The sequence below is a fragment of the Lutzomyia longipalpis genome, chromosome 3, assembly GCF_024334085.1.
Source record: "Lutzomyia longipalpis isolate SR_M1_2022 chromosome 3, ASM2433408v1".
NCBI classification, from domain to species: domain Eukaryota; kingdom Metazoa; phylum Arthropoda; class Insecta; order Diptera; family Psychodidae; genus Lutzomyia; species Lutzomyia longipalpis.
In genome coordinates, this window is record NC_074709.1 from 3,266,487 (window position 1) to 3,285,273 (window position 18,787).

Below are 18,787 nucleotides of genomic sequence, written 5' to 3' on the forward strand. Positions count from 1 at the left end.
GCGGAGCAAAAATTACATTGTCTGACTGGTCTGACTTATGCAATTTTTCTCGAAGATTCCAATCATTGCATTAAATTTCGGCCCTAAAGCGGGACTTTACTGTAAAATTAGGCTCAGAAAATGTCTTATTTACTCATACGACACTGAAGCAATCAATCGACGATGTTTCAAAATTTTTTTAGCGGTCTTTCTTTCAAAAATTAATGTCTTCATTTCCCCGAGAAAAAGAGATGCAAGATCCAACTTTGTTTGTGTGGGAGAGAGATGAGAAATCAACCATCTCACATCGCTCTAGCACGTGCAAAATATATCTTCTGTCTCGCTCTTGCTTTTTTGTTTACAAGATTGTTTTTATTTTGATTTCCTTTAATTTTTCACAATTTTTAAGGTTTTTTCCTTTAAAAAATAAAATGAGAGACGTTAAAAATTCACAGCAGAGTCATGGTCGAAGAACTCTTCAAACAAACTTTAAAAAAATAATTAAAAAATTTTTTTTTCATCAAAAATTTCCAAAATTTCTTTAAAAAATAAAAAATCAACTTCAAATGAAACACAACGTAATTAAATTTCGTTAACATTTATTTTGTGCTTTTGGGCTCTTTGGGCTTTTCTGCGGTAGAGGTCTAAATTTTATTCTTCCTCATTCTAAAAGGTAAATATAACTTCTACCCGTCTTTTCCACATTTTTTTTAAAACATTACTTTTAGTTTTGGCTTTGGAATCAGTTAAGAGACATTTTGTGAAAAGAAAAATTGAGAAAATATTAGTAAAAGCTTAAGAAAAAAAGGTCCCTTTAATTTTATTCAAAAGGTGTTAGAAAGAAAAAAAAAAGAATTTAAAGAATAAATTTATGAAAATTACGTTAATTTCTTATTTCCAAAATTAAAAAAAAAACTCAATTTTCCAAGAAAAATGTCCAATTATTGATTCCACAAATTATTTTTTCCCATTCATAATTTTCTAATGTAAATATTCATCTATATAAGTATATATAATATCTTCTTATATCAAACATAGGTTCTCTCTTCCAATAAAATTTGGTATACAACAAACATCATTTTTTTTATATGGACGACAATTATTTTGCAACATGAATAGAAATTTTTCACAATTCCCTCAATATATAAGTATATTTTTTTACAATATTCACTAGAAAATAATTTAGAAAATATAAACAATAAATATTTACTCAACATGAAATACAAATTTTTCTTTTTTTTTTAATGTAATTAGAGGCTTCTCAGTTTTGTCCTGTATTCTTTTCCTTCTCCTTCTCCTTTTCCTTTAGATCTTTTTCCAAATAGTGGAGCACATAGTGAAGCACCAGATCATAGCCGTATTTGTATTCCGTCTATTTTATTTAGAGAATTTAGAGAATTTTAATTTCATTTTATGTTAGAGAAAATTTAGGAGGAGAAACTTACAATATTCTCAACGAGTTGTGGACGATTTCTTCGGACTGTTTTAACTGCTTGAAAAATATCAACTTCTCCATGTTGAATTACTTGTTCAATGCAAGCATTTGCAGCACAATAAACGCCGGCTCGGCTTCTTCCGTCCCTAAAAAAAAACAATTTTAATTATTAAATCAAAATAAATAAATAAAATAAGATTGAAAAACTCACGGCGAAACAATGCAAACAGGCCCATAGTCCATTTTAGCCCTCCACTGTTCCACCATATTCATTAGCTCCACAAGGGAGTTGGTCGATGTTGGCACTTTGTGTCCCATTGGCCAGCACGTGAGCTGGAAGAGTTTGCACGTCTTTGCAGGCGCCTTCACACCCGCCATGAGTTCCGTGAGTGAGACAATCTTCTTGTTGATCACATACTCCCACGTTTTGATGTTATTAAAGTGCTTACTGGCTTTGCACGTGATGGTAAATACCGGACCATACTTGATGGATTGCTTCTTCTTCTCTGGCCAAAATGCGGGGTATTGCTGCGATGCTGGCGGTGGACTACACGTAACAACCACTGCAGCACATTCCTGATCGTAGACAAGGGACCAAAATTCCCCCAAAGTCTTTGCAACAGGCCATTCAGTTACAATGTATTCCCGTGGTTTTGTATAGCCCTACAAAAGAGAGAAGGAAAATCTGTTTATTTTTTTTTTTTGCTTAATTTAAATTACAAATTGATCAATCAACACTCAAAGGAGAAAACGATAAAAGGATCTCTTCATACAGGAACAACAAACTGCAGCGGTAGTTGGCAGAGCTAGCTTTTTGTGAAATAAAAATACAAAAATATTATCTACACACTCAATGGAATTTGCTAAGAATTAATTTTGTTTAATTTTGTATTCTTATTTGTTTGTTATTTCTTGGATAAAATCAGATTTAGGGGAAATGTTTTAACTACCTATAAATTCTTTTAGAGTCGACTTTTCAGGACGTTTTAATTTTAATCCTTGTCTTGAGCTCATACTTTATTAGTTAAGGAAATAAAGAGAAGAACAGAATGAACAAATAATTCTAATTTGATGGAATTTCTGCTTATTCTATAAATTTCAGAGAAATTGCATTTAAATGTTCCTCAAAATAAAGTAAAATAATTAATTTGAGTACCTATCGATTTTTATGATCAGAATTACTTCAATACGTTCGTATTACGATAGTCTAGTCAGTGAATTTGGTGCTTGTGATCTACTCTAATATACAAAAGAAAATTGTGAAAATTCTATCCACAAATTAGTTTTGTACGTTGAAATCTTTTAAAACATAATTTAATTAGTTAACGTTTAATTTTCATTTGTTTTTAAGTCCTTTTCTATCCATATTTTAACCCAAAAATGATTTCTTCAACTGATAATATCGCAATGTTATTAAAGCATCATAAAGCGCCAAATATTATTTGAAAAAGCATCAAATTTTGCATGAAAATTACGTGATTTAGCAAATTTAAAAAAGGTATATAAACACACTGCGGGGAGTTTTTTTTTACACAACAAATAGTACGTAAATAATATTTTTTGGTGGAAGCACAATAAAAAACTTCAAGAGAAAATTAATTTCATCCTCAAATCATAATATTGAGGAGGAGAGATAAAATGTGGAGCATAAAAAACATCAATTAAACTTTTGGGGGGAATTGACAATTTCTTACATCCACAAACACTGCATTTATATAGTCCGTAAAAGCATTTCCCTGAAAGGATGTCAAATACGGCCGGTAATTATCGGCTACAAGAGACAAAATGATTAATTTGCATCGTCCTCCTTTGTGAGAATTAAACTCTGTGATGGAATAAAGTAAAACGAAAACTAATTAAAAAAAAGGGAAATTAACTTACGAGGAACACAGAGAACATCGCGATTCTTATCTCTATTGTCAGCTCGATGTCCTCCAGCGCAATCGCCTATTGAAAATCTAAAAAAACAATGAAAATTTTGTAAAATTTTCAAGGAGAAAAAAAGATCCAAAAAGGGGTTTTACCTTGGAGTTTGTTTGCAAATTTGATCATATTCAGCTTGATATTCATTAATTTTTGTTACGGGATTCTTAATGCTTTTCTCCTTTAGCTTCTCCGAGAGCTTTGACACCGGGAACCAGGAATTCCCACAGCAGAGGTACTCCTCGAGGGTGTCATAGACAAATTTGTACTGATCCACATTCTCAATCAGGCCCTTTCGTGATTGACGGAGTTTCTTCAAATAACCAAAAACATGGAAACATTCCTCCTCCTCTGCCAGCTCCATGTTTGCATCAACAGCCAGGTAGACACCTGACCGACCACCACCATCGCTGATGATTAAAAATTTGAGCAAAAAAAGAACGTTTAGCTACGAAAGTTAAGTAAAATTGGTAATGAAATCACAAACAATTTGTGAGAAATGCTAAACATTTCACTTTCAAATGGTATAATAAATTGCAAACTAAACGAGATCTTCAAGAGCTCCTCTGCACACACCCATAAGAAATCAAGTGAAATGATAAATGGGAGAAAAAGTGAAAATGATGTTGTGCACTCACTTGCAGTGAACGAGCATTGGACCGATGACGCTATTGGCCGTGATTATATTTCCCACAACTGCACGGACACGCCGTCGAAATTCCAAGACGGCATTTGAAAATGGACAAGAATGTGAATGCCATTCGGTAAAGTGAAATTGCAGGATATCTCGTGATGTTGATGAATCCTAAAAATATATGAAAAAAAAATGCATTTTACATTGAAAACACGCTTCAATAAAATGAAAATTTGTTTATTTCCTCAAACTCACCCCCTCGCTTTTGTTGTAAATACGAAATGTGCGAATTTGAAAGTTTGCCAATTGCTCCTCTTTCACAATTGCAATATTGATGTCACCATAGAATTCATCTTTCTCCTTTGATGCTGGCCAGTACTGGACGCACATTACCTATTTTATTTGGTGTGAAACAAGAAAAATCTTTATGAGGAAGAATTTTATAAATAGGCATTGATATAGCAAACCTTGGTAAAGTCAAAGGTTTTCGTCAACATGATGATTGCGCTGACATTTTCACTCCAAATCATTCTCCAAAAATCAACCACCGTCTCTTCTGTTGGCCCTTGCGTCACAATGTAGGCGTTTGGCTTTAGGAGGCTCTAAAAACAAATCATTAAAATCCCATTCTCGTGACCTTTATTGAAAAGATTAATCTTTGATTCATCATAAATATATCCCTTCTGATTTTATTCATGAACATGAAGAAATTATTTTTAGATTTTATTGCATTCAATAAGAACACTTTGAAATGTAATAAAAATACCCAGGAAAAGATTAATAAAATATTATTCAGGAAATTAACTAAAAGTACAAAATGAGTCAATAATCCCATTTCCCGGATAATTTGTTTAAAGAAGAAAAAATCTGTTTATAAAAAAGAAACTAAAAGATGAACAATTTTCCAGGAAAAACCAGCTATAAAGGAGAGTTTGCAAAAATTCAACAAAGCTCTTGTTGTAGTAATGTAAATATTTATAAATAAATTTTGAGCATTTTCTCGTGAATGTTGTGAAATATTCTCCCAAGGAAATTCAACGGGAAGATGATAAAAATGTTCATAATATTTATTTTTTCTTAATCTTCTCCTCAATTTTCTCTCTAAAATCTGAATTTTTTCACGTTTTTATCGAAATGTTGAGAACTTTAAGAATTTTGATGAAATTCAACGGCAAAATTGAAATTTTAGTTTTCTTTTTTTCTAATCAATAAAATAAATCTTTGGCAATTTAATTAATGAATATTAGTAAGTACTTACATCCACGTATGAAGCATTAATGTAATCCGAATCTGGTATTCCCTCAATCTTCTTCAGCACAACACGATTGTAGTCGTAGGGAACGCATTTTTGATTCTGATTCTTCTCAACATTATTCTTCCTCGTGGCATGCCGTATGGAATTATTTTCCACCTTAATTGCCGTCTGGAATTCCAATTTGAACAGAACTGGGAACTTTTTGCGCTGCTCACAGAGCTTGAGGAAGAATTTCAGCGGCACCTGCCGGTCTGGGATTGTCTGCGATAGCGAATTATTTGCATCCCGGGCTTCAAGTTTAACACGATCAAATGAGAGGAGCCCACTGTTGAGCATACTCAACTTTATGGTGTTGGGAATTGAGGACAAACTCGGTGTACCTCCCATACATTTCACCTTCCTCTGTTTATCCAAATCCACAAAGCGAGATGTTGATCTGCGCGAGAAGAAGAGGCAAAAAGGGAATTTCAAGAACATCTTGGTCGTTGACACAGTTTTCAAGGAAAAGCGGAAAAGGCATTTTTCTCACCTCGATCGGTATTTCTTCTTGTCCGAACTCCCCTGAGACATTCCGCTGGCCGCTGCGTGGGACATGGTGAGCTCAACTGAAAGCACGGGATTATTTGAAGAAATATTGAACCAAATGGGGAGAATCCATTGAATTTCAAGGAAAAGCGAGTTAATTGATTTTTTTTTCTTATAAACTGCCAGGCACACAATCATGTTTCAAAAATAGATTGTATTCTATTCTCTTGCTTGATTCTCTTATTGTGCCAATGGATTTGTTGAGGGGGGAGGAAGCGCACAAAAAAACAAGAAGGAAAAAACAACTAGAGACGATTGTCTCGAGATTTGTTAGAGAAGTGAAAACAGGAGATAATAACTTGCGCAATGGCATTTTCCTCAGGAAGAAAATGCATGGAAATTTTTCACATTCCCCCATCAATTTGCAAAGCATCAAAATTCTCTCCTATTTTCTCCCATTTTTCTATGGATTTCTGCCCTATTTCCCAATGAAAATCCTTCCTATTGATTTCTGGTAATAGAATATAGTGCAAAAGAGGAAAATCCACCAAGAATAATGAAGAAAATTGAGTTTTTCTCCTGCAAAGAGAGGGAGGAATTGCGTAGCTTTTTACCCCCAAACAATATGGTATCATTTTTCGCCTTTTTCACTCACAAAACACAACTAATTTGCAATTTTTCCACTAAATCTCACCTTGATGAGATGGAAACTCTACTCAAGGTGTGTAAAAAGCATTTTATTCTTGTTAAATTCACTTTTTTAAGGCATTAATTTACATTTTCCACGAAAAACACAAAAATCTTCTCAAACACTACATCACCCAATAACGCATATGTGGAGATATGGAGTGCAGCGATTCAGTCGACGAAATTCTGACAGCTTTCTGACAGGCGAAAAATGTGTTCGAGAAATTCGAGGAGATTTATTATTTCATAACAATAATGGCAAAGTACCTGGCGCAGATCATTGTTTTGGGTGTTCAAACAATCGGAAAAGCCTTCTCGAGAGCCCTAAAGCAAGAGATTGACTTTTCACGGCAAGCTGCGGCGCGACAGGCTTCAAGTGGTGGTGCATCAAAGGGTGGTCAGAGTTCTGAAGCAAGAAACCTCCGGGCAGGTAAGTTATTGCGGCTAAAAAATCCTCTGCCCAAAATCCCTGACAGTGATTTCTTGCTTCTAATAGGAATGACCCTGGATGAGGCTCAGAATATCCTGAATTTAGAAAAATTAGAAAAGGAATTGCTGGAGAAGAGGTATAAACATCTCTTTGAGGTGAATGATAAAGCCCGAGGGGGATCCTTCTACATTCAATCGAAAGTCTTTCGTGCCCGTGAGAGGATAGAGCAGGAAATGAATCAGATGGATCCCAAAAAATGATTTAGTTGTTTCCAAAGGCAAATTAATAATTTCAAATAGCTGGGTAATTTATTGTTATTTTTTTCCCGTAACAAAATCCAAGTAAAATGCATGTAAAAGAAAAAATGGAAAAAAAAAGATCCGAGCACTGGTTTGCATCTACTTCCGGGGTTGCTGTATATTCATCTGGGGCTTAATCGACACCGGATTTGGGGGTTTTGGCGAATGCGCCACCTGAGCTGCTTCTGGACTGAATTCGGAATGTCCTCTTGTGTGAGCCCCACTGACAATTTGTGAGTTGGGAATTGTTGGAGCAGGCTGCATGGGGAGAAAACAAAAGATTAGGTCTGTTCTTGTAAGACTTTTTAGATTTGGAAGAAAAGCGCGCGGATGACTTACAGCCAATCCAGTGGTGTCTTCTGGACTATCACCGGAAGTCTTCTCTCCAGTGGGGTTCTTGTGCTGAACCACCCTCATCCCACCAACTTTCACTACAAAAAAAAAGTGAAAAGAAGAGAGAATGGGCATTAAAAAATTCGCAATAAGGTGTGGATTCTTCACGCAGCAATAAAACCCCCAAGGTCAGAGAACACTTTCATTTTCCGGGCTCTTCCGGCAGTAGCTACATTGTGGTATTCCCTGCCTGCATTGCATATGCGCCATTAGTTTTTTTTTTCTAGTTGGTTGCCCAATAATTTGCTTATCATCCTATCACAGAGAACTCCTTGATAAGGAAAACAGTACTAAATGTGGTGATAACTGGATCTGCAACGTGTCCCCTTCCACCACTTAACTGAAGAGAAAAACATAATTTTCCACTTCACACACATAATTACCTGCAGGTTTATGGCCTGCCACCTTCTGATTTTCCTCATCAGCCATCGTTTTTCCTGCTTATTTGATTAAAAAATTGCACACTTGGCGAAAAATATTCACAAAAATACTTTTTTTTGTTCTCCGTGATCGTTCGCAACAAAAAAATATGTCAAACTGATCGTCGTGCGAATCAGCACATGCTGTAAGCATTTTGCAGTAGCATGCTGATTGAGGAGGCGATTTTAGTGGATTTTGGGGTATTTTGTGAATTTTCTCCAAATTTGTGGAAAATCGGCGGGATAATGGCATCATCGAGTCGCGAGCAGTCCCAGGAAGAAATAGACCGGGCCAAGGAACTATTCAGCAGCGGCACCCGGAGTTACTACGTCAAGGACTATGATCTCGCCGTGGAAGACCTCAGCCAGGTGTGCACCCTCTATTCTGACGTCTACGGAACCCTGGGAGATGAACTTGGTGCTCCGTACTTGCTCTACGCGAAGGCGTTGATTGCACTGGCGCAGAATGAGGTGAAACTCATCGACATCCCCGAGGGAGAAGGCTCAGAAGAATCAGAATCCGAGTCCTGTGACGAAGAAGAAGGGGAAAAGGCAAAGAAAGAGGAAAAAGATGATGATGGTGAGTCCTCAAAGGTTGAACCAGCAGAAAAGGCCGAAGCGTCAAAGAGCAAAAAGAAGGAGGATGATGATGACGATGATGAGGAGGAGGAAGAGGGTGAACAGACAACAAATCCCGAATCCACAGAGGAAGACATTACGAATCTTCAGCTAGCCTGGGAAATCTTGGAATTGGCTGTGAATATTTTCACAAATCGCGGAGAAAGTGGGAAATCCCAATTGGCTGAATGCCATGCCGAATTGGCGGGAATTTCCTTTGAGAATAACAACTACGAGGAGGCTGTGAGGGACTTCACAAAAGCCAAGGATATCCTCATTACACTCCCGGATACAAATCAGCGTCAGCTTGCGGAGCTCTACTACAAAATGGGCCTCTCGCACATGATGGTGAATGCCTTCAATGATTCCATTGATGCCCTCAACAGCGCCTGTGAGTGCTTGGATAAGGTTATTGCGGAGAATAAGGAAAAGGGGGCACCTGAGGATGAGGTAACAGAACTCATTGCAGAGCTGGAGGATAGCAAGAAGGATATTTACAGCAAAATTGAAGAGATTAAAGCCTCGAAGATGGCTGTTTTGGATGATATTCGCAAAACATGTGGATCACCCACAGCGCCAGGGAAGGAAGCCCCTGAGACACTGCCCAGTAAGACACCACCCACGCAGCAACCTACAAACATTTCTCATCTCATTAAGCGCAAGAAACCCGATTCATCCCCATCCGGAAGTAGTTCAAGCCCCAACAAAATGCCCAAATTAGACTGATTTTTTCGCGCAATGTCTGTTAAAATTTCATTTCTTTTTTTTATATTGTGTAACGTAAAATTCTTCAAAGTCCTTCATTTTCTTATAATTTTTTCAAAATACAGAAAGAAAAGAAAATTGTTTAATTTTTTTTTAATTTTCAATTAATAAATTTTTGGAATCTTAAAGATATTTTTTTTATTTTGCGAAACCCTTTTTAGGGAAAAACGATTTCTTGAAATTTAAAATAAATTCAAAGTTTCTGTTGCGACAGGAAAAAAATTTGACAGTTCGGTTGTAAAAAAAGAATAAATTTCACAAGATTATTTGTGCTGTTTTTCCGCAATTTCCAGGCTTTCCAAAAAGTTTCTCAGCAGTGAAAATTGTGCAAAAATGGGTGGAAAAACCAAGCAAGCCCAGAGGACGAAGAATAACGTCAGGGTGGGTCCTTTTAATTCAATATTGTGAAATTGGGGAGGGAATGACGCATTTGACGGATTGTTGATTTTTGACTTTCCAGCCCTCAAGCAGTGGTCGCAGTGCGGAATTCCTGGGATCTGCCATGCCCCCATTTGTGGGATTCACGGCTGTGGAGAACTGTGGATTCGTCCCTGTAGTGCCGGGATTTGTCACGAGTGAGGCTATCAGTGATGAGATTGATGCCAACGTGGATGCCAACTATCAGTTGATTCTGCGAAAGATGGCCAAGAAGGATCCGATAACAAAGACAAAAGCCCTGCAGGAGTTCTCAGAGCTTGTGGCAGCATCCGATGTGGATCTTGTGAAGACAATCCTTCCATTCTGGCCACGTCTGTACATTAATCTCGCCACGGATGTGGAGCACAAAGTCAGGGAGGCTGCTGAACAGGCTCATGGGACACTTGTGGGCAAGGCGGGGAAGTTCATCGCCCCATACTTGCGGCAGTTGGCTCCTGTTTGGATAACAAGTCAATTTGATGGGTATGCACCAGCTGCCAGTCTCGCCACGGCATCCTTTCAGCGAGCCTTCCCTCCGCATAAACTCAAGGAAGTCTTCAACTTCTGCCAAGGCGAGATACTGGACTACGTTACCAAGATTCTTACCGTTCACACCGCAACTACTCTCAGCAATTCAAAGTAAATTTAATTTAATTTTTTTTCTTTTGATGAAAATTCATTTGAAACTTTTTGCCTTAGATCCCACACGCCTGATGAATGTGAGGCAAAGTACCAGAGGACTGTAGCTTGCTGCCTCCAGGGGTATGCGATGTACTTACAAACTGTCTCCGAGGAGAACCTCAGTGAGGTGGCCAATAAGAACACAATGCTGATTGAAAATCAAAAATTCTGGAGCTTCCACAAGCACAAATCTCCAAATATTCGTTCAGCGTGGTACGAGGCCGTTGCAGCAGTTGTCCAGAAGATCAATGGGCTACTGGAGAAGCAGACACCACAGCTGGTGAATGCAGTTTTCCAGAATATCGATGAAAGTGATCCCATTGTGTTGCCTCACTTGTGGACAGCCGTACTCCTGGTGCAGGTAAACATTCCCACGTGGAGTCAGCACGTCAATTGGGAGAAGATGCTCATGCCGAAATTGTGGAAAATCCTCAAGGTGGGCTCATCTGTGGTTTATCCCCAAATGCTGCCCTTCATTTCAAAAATTAACGCAGAAATTCAAGGGAATGAAGAGAAACTCCTGAAATTCTATACAAACTTCTTTGATAGTCTCTCAGAGGGATTAAGAAGTCGCTACGGATCACTATCCAAGTCCGAAATGACTGCTATTGTCTCCTGCTACTTTGAATGCTTGCAGTATGTTGTTATTCAGCTACTGAAGGAGGATCCCTTGAAGAATTTCAATAGAGATCTTGCGGAAAAACTCCTGGATAAACATATTTTGGGCACGATCTCCTGGTGCATGACTGAGGGCTTTAAATGTGGGAAATGTGTCTTCACCAAAGCTTCTGCAATCCTCACGAGTTGGAATCAAAGTAAAGCAGCAAATTGTGAGTATGAGGAATTGGAGAAGAAATTCTGGATGCGAATATTCCCGGTGATTGAGAGTAGTGTTGAAGGGAAGGAATTGGATAGCAAGACGGAAGCTCATGTGGATTTGTGTCATTGTCTCAAATACTCCATAACACATCGTATTCCCAAAGGGAATAAAGTTAAATTCATGGCTGAAGGGGATGTAGCCTCCGTACATCCGGATAGTCCTCAAGTAGCGCCAGTTTATGAAGAAGATCTCAAGGATTTAGTCCTGAAGATTTGTTCGTTGTACCTGAAGAAGACTTTTGAACTGAGAAATTCTGTCTTTATTCCAAAACTCCATCATTTCTTCAGTGAATTTGGGACTTTGCAGCTCTATGAGAAGCTCACGGAACATGGGGACTTGTCGGAATTGCTTGGGAGCTTTGAGACAATGCTGGGTGATGGGAAATTGAGGCAGGAGGCAGTTGTTGATATAATTCTGAAGCTCTACGGATTTTTCCCCGAGGAGAAACGAAAGGAGATTCTCAAGAGCTTGATTGAGAGTCCTCAAAGGAATGTTTGCAATTGGATCATAACTCGTATTCTCAGTCATCCACTTTGCACTGAACCGGGTATAGGGGAAATTCTTGCGCAGGAGAAAGTTCAGAAGCATCTGGTGGATCAGGCAGCTGCCGCGGCTAAAAGCCCACGAATTGCATGGAAAATCTCGCAGAAGTAACGTCAAAATTAATTCTCTGCTCAGCTGAGAGTCTCCAAAAGGACGAAGAGAAGGCGGAATTCATTGATAAGGTTGTGGACTCCCTACTGAATGCCAATGTAGGTGAATATAAAAGGAATCAAGCCTTTGTAAAGCACCTTTCCCTGTATTTGGATGCACTTAATCAAAAATTAACCACAAAGAATTTGGGATCAGGGAAAGAATTCCAGGATGTTCCACATGATTCCACATTGAGGAACTTCCTGCAAGTTTCTCTCTTCAAGATGAGTGTGATCTTCAAACTTTGTTGCAATATAAAACGACAGAAGAGTGCAATGGTGGACGATGAGGAGGCAGAAGAGGAGGAATTTACGGAAGATTACTGTGATTTAGAAGCAAATCTCCTGAAGAATCCCTCCGAGGAGATTCACTATCAAATTCTCGATGGAATTTTTGCCCTGGGATGTGCTGAGACCCTTTTGCAGCATGCAAAGGTTCTCGATGAAGAGATTGAGGAGAAAATTCATCAACTGGCAGCAACTGTTGAGCTCTTCCTGAAAAATATCGGTGAAACTTTGAGAAATACAATTAAAGAGAAATTATTTAAATACGCCAATGAGGAGGGTGGTGTGTGGGCAAATTGTCTCACAGTACTGCAACACTGTGACCCATATCAGGGGGAGAATGGTTCAGTTCTACTGTATGAAGATGCCTCCACAGCTGGTACGGATACCGAAGGAATAATAAATTACATAAATATCGTGCAAGCTCTAACACCAAAAATCCCACCCAAGTGTCTCCCAGTGGTGCCCAATCTCTTTGAGAATTTCAGCAATCTCCTCATTTGCGCCACAGCCAATCGTTGTCTCATCATCAACAATTTCAGTGGCACCTTCAATGACATGGAAGATCGCCGAATTCTTGGGAGTTCTCTGAAAATCCTCACCAATGCAGCAACAAAGATCAAATCAAAGGATATTCCATCACAAGCTCTAACACCAAAAATCCCACCCAAGTGTCTCCCAGTGGTGCCCAATCTCTTTGAGAATTTCAGCAATCTCCTCATTTGCGCCACAGCCAATCGTTGTCTCATCATCAACAATTTCAGTGGCACCTTCAATGACATGGAAGATCGCCGAATTCTTGGGAGTTCTCTGAAAATCCTCACCAATGCAGCAACAAAGATCAAATCAAAGGATATTCCATCACTGTACAATGTTGACGTGAGTGAGCTTGAGTGTGAAAGTGTAATCTTCACGGCGGAACTTGCAAACTTCCTCGCGCAGCTCCTTGAGTGCTTTTCAAGTGATTTCGAAGATTCTCACTGGGATTTTGTCCGGATCGCCCTCAGTTCGTGGGTGTTGAGTGCATCAAAGAGTGTTGGAAGCTACAGTGATGCAAAAGTAGCTGTCTTCATTGCTTCTGTCTACAAATTATTCATGGCAATGGAGAAATTTGTGGTTTTGCAGAAGACAAAGAGTTCAACGGAGGCACTCACGAGGATTGTTGAAGAATGGGAGGATGTTTTCGCCCGGGATGTTCATCATGTTCTCTTGCGGGCCTATGTGACCATCGTTCAGGATACAAAAGGTTAGTAATGATTTTGCTTTTCAAACTTTAAGAAGAAAAAAAATTGTTGAGAGTGAAAAGAAAATGTTTTATGTGAGATTCGAACCCACGACTATCGCATTAGAGCGCTACGATTACAACACTTTGCCCAATTAAAAGAAACGGAAAAGAGATGGCCACCTATTTAATTTATTTCTTTGTGATGTCCTGAATATTTAAGCCGTTCTGGGAAAAGAAAAAAAAATCAACCTTTAATTGGATACGAACCCAGCACATTTGAATACTTGATGGAAGAGTGTTTTAACCCTCTCGACTAATTAAAGCTTTAAACAAAACAGGGGAACATTTATAAGTAAAATTCATAATATTATTAATTACAAAATTATTTTTTTATTCATTTTTTCATAAAATCATGCTTTAAAAAAAATTATTAAAAAATATCCTTCTTAAGTAAAATCGCCGTATGCTCGATCCTGTTTGAATTATTTGTTGCTGTTGATTGTCGTACGGATCCAATCGTGGTAGTATGAGATCCTGCAGTGAGCATCAGGGAGTCCAGTGGCACAGGGAACACCCCAATTAGTCAAGGCAACAAGGCGATTGTCATAGACAAGTGGGCTGCCACTGTCTCCATTGCAGGCTCCCTGACCTTTACCCTCAAACGTGCAAAGGTGTCCAATGTCAACGGAATTAACAGCACCAAAGTAGGATTGGCAATCATTGTGATTCACATAGTGTAGATTGATAGTTTGGAGGAGATTGGGAATTGGTCCACCGGCTGACAAACGTCCCCATCCAGTGAGGCGTACAACAGCTCCATCGGGAACAATGCGGTAGTCATACTCAATCTTCTTGATTTTATCAGTAAACTTAACGCGTTCTGTGAGCTTAATAAGGCCTACGTCATTGGCAAAACTTGGCTTATCGTATCGGCTGTGAATAAAGAACTGTTCAGGGTAGTATTTGACTCCTTCCTTGGTGAGATCATTTGTTCCAGCTACAACAGTCAAGGCACTTGTTTGGACACCCTTGATGCAGTGAGCAGCAGTAATGACCCATCTTTCGTCAATGATTGAACCACCGCAGCTGTGTCCAAAGCGGTTCTGAAGTGAAACCTGATACGGTGCAGATCCTTCCTCAGCTGTCTCTCCACCCACAATCCTCTGATCAACGTCAAAGGGGACAACTGAGGCTCCAACAAGGGCGACAACAGCCACAAAACCAACAACTTTCTGAAGAAACATTTTCCTACAAGTTTCCTTTTGCTTTTACACACAATTTATTTGATTGTCAATGTAGAACTGATGACTCTTCCTAGAATGTTCTTGTGCTTTTATATGCTCACAGAAGCCCTCTTCACTGCAGTATGTGATCTAACTGATATGTCCGCGCAATGAATTTAATCAGTCCTCCCTATTTACACAACTATAAAAGAATCCACTTGTAATCACTTCCTAATACTATTGGATTTGTGCTACTGGAGTAGGGAGATGACCCAACAAAGAAATTGCGACCCCCATTGAGGTTTCTTCGCACAATCTTTTGCTATTTGTAAGATGAAGAGTGCAGGGAAAAATTCACGGGAGCAAAGAACGCTTTCTTCATTCATTAAGAAAAAAATCAAATGTATGACGTTGGTTGGCCACTCTTGGGCTATCTTTAAGAGGTGCATCGTCTGGAGTTCTAAGAAACTTCTCTTTTCTTCCTTATCTTTTGTATTGGGTTACATTTTCGCAATATCACGGGTTTTTCGTGATGAAAAATGTGATTTCAGTACAAAGCTGCTAAAGTAATGTTTTATTGGAGGAAAACCTTTCATGCTGTACGATATCTTCTTACACGATATTTTCTTTTTAATTCCACTTAATGATCAAGTTGTTCTCAAGTACGGGAAATACCCCGGAGACATTGAGAGAGTTTTTGATAACATTAAAAGATTTAATTGATCTTTTAACCCTTCATTTATAGACTTCTAAAGTCTAAAATTAAATCTAAATCAAATCCTAAAATTTTAATAATTCCTAATAAAGTTTATGAAGATTGAGAGATTAATATTGGAAACAGAACCTAATAGAATCCTTATTAATGTAAATAACAGCATTTTAGATTTATTTATACAATTTTAACGTTTGACATTTCTTTTCTAACGTTTAATTTTTATTTTTTTTAATTCTTGAAAATTTCTCGTAATTTTATTTTTCTTAACCTGATGAAAATCATTTAATTTGATGAATATTTTTGGATTATTTTGACTAATTTTAAAATTATTAAATCTATTTAAAAAATTCTTCTTGTTGTGTTATCTGAAAACAACGATAGGTTACCTAGCTCAAGCAGAAAGCTATTAGTCTTTTAGTCTCACAGGTGAAGAGAGCTAAATCCCAGACAGACAGTTACAATACTTAAAAGATTAAGAAAAGATTATTAAGAACAATAAGGGGTATTATAGTGTCTTGAACAGTTTTGAAAAGGTAGCAACACTTCTAAATGAGATTTATATTGCTTTATTTCTTACTTAAGACTTCTTAACACTCTGGCTAGATTTTTAAGTCTATTTATGAAGAGTTTATAATCGTCTAAAAATGAATAAACTCCTTCAAATTATTTTCTCTAAATTAAATTAAAAAAAGAAATATTTTTCTTCACAAAAAGATCTCATTTATCAATAAAATCTAACTCATAGATTTTTTTTTATTCTTCCATTTCATTCCAGGCGACAACAAGTGGAAGAACTACCTGCTGGACAGCGTGAGTCCATGCGTGGAAGTTTTGGATATGAAGTACATCACTTTGGGGAAGAAGGTGGATCTCATTGATTTCTGCCTCATGTCGCTGTCGCATGAGAATCATGCCGTCCGAATGGCCGCATCGACGATTCTCTACAAATTCACACCGTCCCTCATTGCGGCGGACATTGAGGTGCTCAGCAAGCGTACGGATCAGGAGCAGCAGAAGGGTGAAAATACCTGGCATGCTCTCTGGGTGCACTTCCGGCCGTACATTGAGCACCAAAATGACACAATTGCGGAGTACGTGCAGGAATTTACATTCAAACCGAGTGAATTGAGTGAATTGCCGGCATTCCCGCGCGATACGGCCATCCCGTACCTCCTGCTGTGGGATCTTGCTGTGAACATCTGTCGACGTGCCCCATCGGAATTGCGTTCACTCTACGCCCAATGGATTGTTGAATGTAAATTTGAGCATGTCATCCTGCCCACACTCTTCCGCCTCATGCCGGTGGAAGTGCTCAAGAATTGGGACACATCGAAGGTTTCCCGTGGGGAGGTGTTGTTCAGTGTTCTGGACAGGAGGCAGATTGCGAGTAAGTTTTATCAAATATTCTATTTAGCCATTTATTTATTTTTAAGTAAAAAATCCAATAAGATCTTTGGCAATGCTATAAGTCAGATCCCATCGTAAAGAATCATTTGTAATTACAGTTAAACCAAAATTTCGATATTCTTTCTGCAATTTATCTTCAACCCTCTGCGAAATTGACTCAATGAGATAAATCTCTTCAATGAGATCGTCCAAAATCATCCCTGTGACCCTCTTTGTTTCACGTTTTTGCGATAGGCGAACTCTTCGCTTCTCTTGAGCTTCTTTCATTGCTAAATACTCCTGGTATGCACGATGCTCACGAATTAGGTATTCCGCTTGGGCAACTGTTGTGAAGGCTTCTGGTTGGAGGAGAAGTTGAAAATTCCTCTTTTGCCCAGACGACAGAACATCCTCGTGCATTTCCCATGTTTGACGGATTCTTCGTGGTATTGGTTTTGCCAGGCTGTTGATGCGTACCGAACTTGGAGGGATATTGCGTGTTACGATAGTTGTTACGGGAGTATTTGGGGGGATGGGGAGTGCTGGTGGGCGTTTCTTTGGTGCAGCAAGGGCACCAAGGCGTTCATCTGGTGTGAGATTTGCACGAAGAGCCAGAAGACCGATGCCCGTGAAATGATTGCAAGCTGGTGTAGGTGGTAGACGTGGAGGGAGTGTCTTCATGGTGATTGTCTTTGTCACCTGGCACAGTTCAATGTTCATTGGTTCATAAATTGGTTGAACCAGACTCCTTTTTCGTACGGTACGCTTTTGAATCCCGCCTGCCACTTCATTTTGTACACTCGATGATTTTGGATGCATCCTTATTGAGTTGAGAGAAAAGAAAACTTCCAGACTACTTGAATTTTGACTGATTTTTCTATTTTTTTATTTTGCTACAGATCCTCAGGTCTCTGTGGGACGTCTAGCTTGCCATGTGTACGCCCAAACATTGCGCTACTTACCTGTGCTGGCACGCAAATGGTGGCAGGATTTAGCACCGAGGCAGAAGCTCCTTGTGGACAAAGTTACAACGGCCTACGTGTCGCCAATGCTGTGTCAGGAGGAGCTGCGAGCGCTCACGGAGGAACGACGGCAGGAGAATATGGTCATAAGCGTGCACACGAGTACACGTGAAGTTATTGCAACGTATTCCATCGATGATGCTCGTCTAGAGCTCACTGTTACCCTACCGCCAAACTACCCATTGGGTCCTGTGAAGGTGGACGGTAATAAGCAAATCGGTGGAAGGTTGCAATCACGTGTGGTTGTGATGCAACTCACAATCTTCCTCACGCATCAGAATGGCACAATAAATGACGGCCTGTCGCTGTGGAAGAGGAACTTGGACAAGAAGTTTGAGGGTGTTGAAGAGTGCTACGTGTGCTACAGCGTCATCCATCAGGATACGTGTCAATTGCCCAAACTAACATGCAAGACGTGTCGGAAAAAATTCCACGGACCCTGCCTCTACAAGTGGTTCAGCACAAGCAACAAATCCACCTGTCCCATCTGCAGGAATATCTTCTAAATGTGAAACTTTTAATAAGGAATATCACTGTATACTCTTCCTTCATTTATCCTTTAAGGGATCTTCTCTACAAAGGGCCAAATCGGTCAGCCCTCTTGGCAAGAAAGATTTCTTTAAAATTATACCCTAGAACGATGAAAAACTTTGTAACGGTCTTATCACACTGCAGCTTTAAGCATTTTTATGCTGAACATTCGCTCTTATTTTAAGTGTTTGAACTTGTAATGTGATAACACCACAAGGTTTTAAGCTTTTTGCACAATTATGATTGATTTTGTTTTCTTCTTTTTTTGAGTTTTATGCGTGGCAGTGTCTCGGATAGTCTTAAAAGAAATTTACAACTAAAGTATACCTAAAATAAAATGCTGGATTCTTAAAAGAAAATGAAGTTTT

At 38.8% G+C, this 18,787-nt stretch overlaps 11 protein-coding genes across 16 annotated transcripts in view; 7 read left to right on the plus strand and 4 right to left on the minus strand.

Annotated features, from left to right (window-relative positions):
• LOC129794093 (GPI mannosyltransferase 3) overlaps window positions 1-18,787 on the plus strand; it is a 1,193,052-nt gene that overhangs the window by 1,097,273 nt on the left and 76,992 nt on the right. The gene's annotated exons all lie outside the window — the stretch shown is intronic.
• The window catches only part of LOC129794120 (cytoplasmic tRNA 2-thiolation protein 1), a 1,132,104-nt gene that overhangs the window by 1,036,325 nt on the left and 76,992 nt on the right, over window positions 1-18,787 (plus strand). The gene's annotated exons all lie outside the window — the stretch shown is intronic.
• The window catches only part of LOC129794129 (plasma membrane ascorbate-dependent reductase CYBRD1), a 1,128,201-nt gene that overhangs the window by 1,032,422 nt on the left and 76,992 nt on the right, over window positions 1-18,787 (plus strand). The window lies entirely within an intron of this gene.
• LOC129794176 (cuticle protein 8-like) overlaps window positions 1-18,787 on the plus strand; it is a 500,748-nt gene that overhangs the window by 404,969 nt on the left and 76,992 nt on the right. The window lies entirely within an intron of this gene.
• On the minus strand, window positions 562-6,581 carry LOC129794078 (receptor-type tyrosine-protein phosphatase kappa). 2 transcript variants are annotated; one of them, XM_055834682.1, is made up of 12 exons: window positions 6,446-6,581; window positions 5,756-5,831; window positions 5,230-5,662; window positions 4,439-4,573; window positions 4,227-4,364; window positions 3,976-4,142; window positions 3,439-3,747; window positions 3,296-3,372; window positions 3,109-3,185; window positions 1,626-2,077; window positions 1,425-1,560; window positions 562-1,351 (listed from the first exon to the last, which is right to left on the minus strand). In XM_055834682.1, exons 2-12 carry the CDS (start codon window positions 5,818-5,820, stop codon window positions 1,241-1,243), a joined length of 2,100 nt encoding a protein of 699 aa, XP_055690657.1. In that variant the 5' UTR covers window positions 5,821-5,831; window positions 6,446-6,581; the 3' UTR covers window positions 562-1,240. The 2 variants fall into 2 exon arrangements, with proteins under 2 accessions (XP_055690657.1, XP_055690658.1); XM_055834683.1 differs by having other exon boundaries at window positions 6,366-6,555.
• On the plus strand, window positions 6,632-7,269 carry LOC129794177 (mitochondrial import inner membrane translocase subunit Tim16-like). Its single transcript, XM_055834829.1, has 2 exons — window positions 6,632-6,868; window positions 6,935-7,269. The coding sequence occupies exons 1-2, from the start codon at window positions 6,694-6,696 to the stop codon at window positions 7,126-7,128; spliced, it is 369 nt and encodes a 122-aa protein (XP_055690804.1). The 5' UTR covers window positions 6,632-6,693; the 3' UTR covers window positions 7,129-7,269.
• LOC129794184 (death-associated protein 1) lies at window positions 7,155-8,060 on the minus strand. The gene is made up of 3 exons (XM_055834838.1): window positions 7,944-8,060; window positions 7,507-7,598; window positions 7,155-7,425 (listed from the first exon to the last, which is right to left on the minus strand). The coding sequence occupies exons 1-3, from the start codon at window positions 7,987-7,989 to the stop codon at window positions 7,267-7,269; spliced, it is 297 nt and encodes a 98-aa protein (XP_055690813.1). The 5' UTR covers window positions 7,990-8,060; the 3' UTR covers window positions 7,155-7,266.
• On the plus strand, window positions 8,145-9,486 carry LOC129794114 (protein NASP homolog). The gene has a single exon (XM_055834743.1). The coding sequence runs from the start codon at window positions 8,145-8,147 to the stop codon at window positions 9,321-9,323; it is 1,179 nt and encodes a 392-aa protein (XP_055690718.1). The 3' UTR covers window positions 9,324-9,486.
• On the plus strand, window positions 9,586-18,778 carry LOC129794185 (E3 ubiquitin-protein ligase listerin). Its single transcript, XM_055834839.1, is given in 6 exon segments — window positions 9,586-9,743; window positions 9,823-10,418; window positions 10,479-11,955; window positions 11,958-13,563; window positions 16,256-16,867; window positions 17,766-18,778. Coding segments are annotated over 6 exon segments (4,968 nt in total). The 5' UTR covers window positions 9,586-9,695; the 3' UTR covers window positions 18,395-18,778.
• LOC129794147 (chymotrypsin-2-like) lies at window positions 13,910-15,058 on the minus strand. Its single transcript, XM_055834785.1, has one exon. It carries the CDS (start codon window positions 14,784-14,786, stop codon window positions 14,025-14,027), a length of 762 nt encoding a protein of 253 aa, XP_055690760.1. The 5' UTR covers window positions 14,787-15,058; the 3' UTR covers window positions 13,910-14,024.
• Window positions 16,832-17,823, minus strand: LOC129794142 (uncharacterized). Its single transcript, XM_055834778.1, has one exon. It carries the CDS (start codon window positions 17,683-17,685, stop codon window positions 16,909-16,911), a length of 777 nt encoding a protein of 258 aa, XP_055690753.1. The 5' UTR covers window positions 17,686-17,823; the 3' UTR covers window positions 16,832-16,908.

Excerpts from the sequence above, each read along its gene's own strand:
- LOC129794078 (XM_055834682.1), bottom strand. The coding sequence starts at position 5,820 with ATGTCCCACGCAGCGGCCAGCGGAATGTCTCAGGGGAGTTCGGACAAG. Across the intron at positions 2,078-3,108 it reads TAAATGCAGTGTTTGTGGAT|GGCTATACAAAACCACGGGA; the intron begins GTAAGAAATTGT and ends TCTCTTTTGTAG. Across the intron at positions 1,561-1,625 it reads CCTGTTTGCATTGTTTCGCC|GGACGGAAGAAGCCGAGCCG; the intron begins GTGAGTTTTTCA and ends GTTTTTTTTTAG.
- LOC129794177 (XM_055834829.1), top strand. The coding sequence starts at position 6,694 with ATGGCAAAGTACCTGGCGCAGATCATTGTTTTGGGTGTTCAAACAATC. Across the intron at positions 6,869-6,934 it reads AGCAAGAAACCTCCGGGCAG|GAATGACCCTGGATGAGGCT; the intron begins GTAAGTTATTGC and ends TGCTTCTAATAG.
- LOC129794184 (XM_055834838.1), bottom strand. The coding sequence starts at position 7,989 with ATGGCTGATGAGGAAAATCAGAAGGTGGCAGGCCATAAACCTGCAG. Across the intron at positions 7,599-7,943 it reads GGCAGGCCATAAACCTGCAG|TGAAAGTTGGTGGGATGAGG; the intron begins GTAATTATGTGT and ends TTTTTTTTGTAG. Across the intron at positions 7,426-7,506 it reads AAGACACCACTGGATTGGCT|CCTGCTCCAACAATTCCCAA; the intron begins GTAAGTCATCCG and ends CTCCCCATGCAG.
- LOC129794114 (XM_055834743.1), top strand. The coding sequence starts at position 8,145 with ATGCTGATTGAGGAGGCGATTTTAGTGGATTTTGGGGTATTTTGTGAA.
- LOC129794147 (XM_055834785.1), bottom strand. The coding sequence starts at position 14,786 with ATGTTTCTTCAGAAAGTTGTTGGTTTTGTGGCTGTTGTCGCCCTTGTT.
- LOC129794142 (XM_055834778.1), bottom strand. The coding sequence starts at position 17,685 with ATGCATCCAAAATCATCGAGTGTACAAAATGAAGTGGCAGGCGGGATT.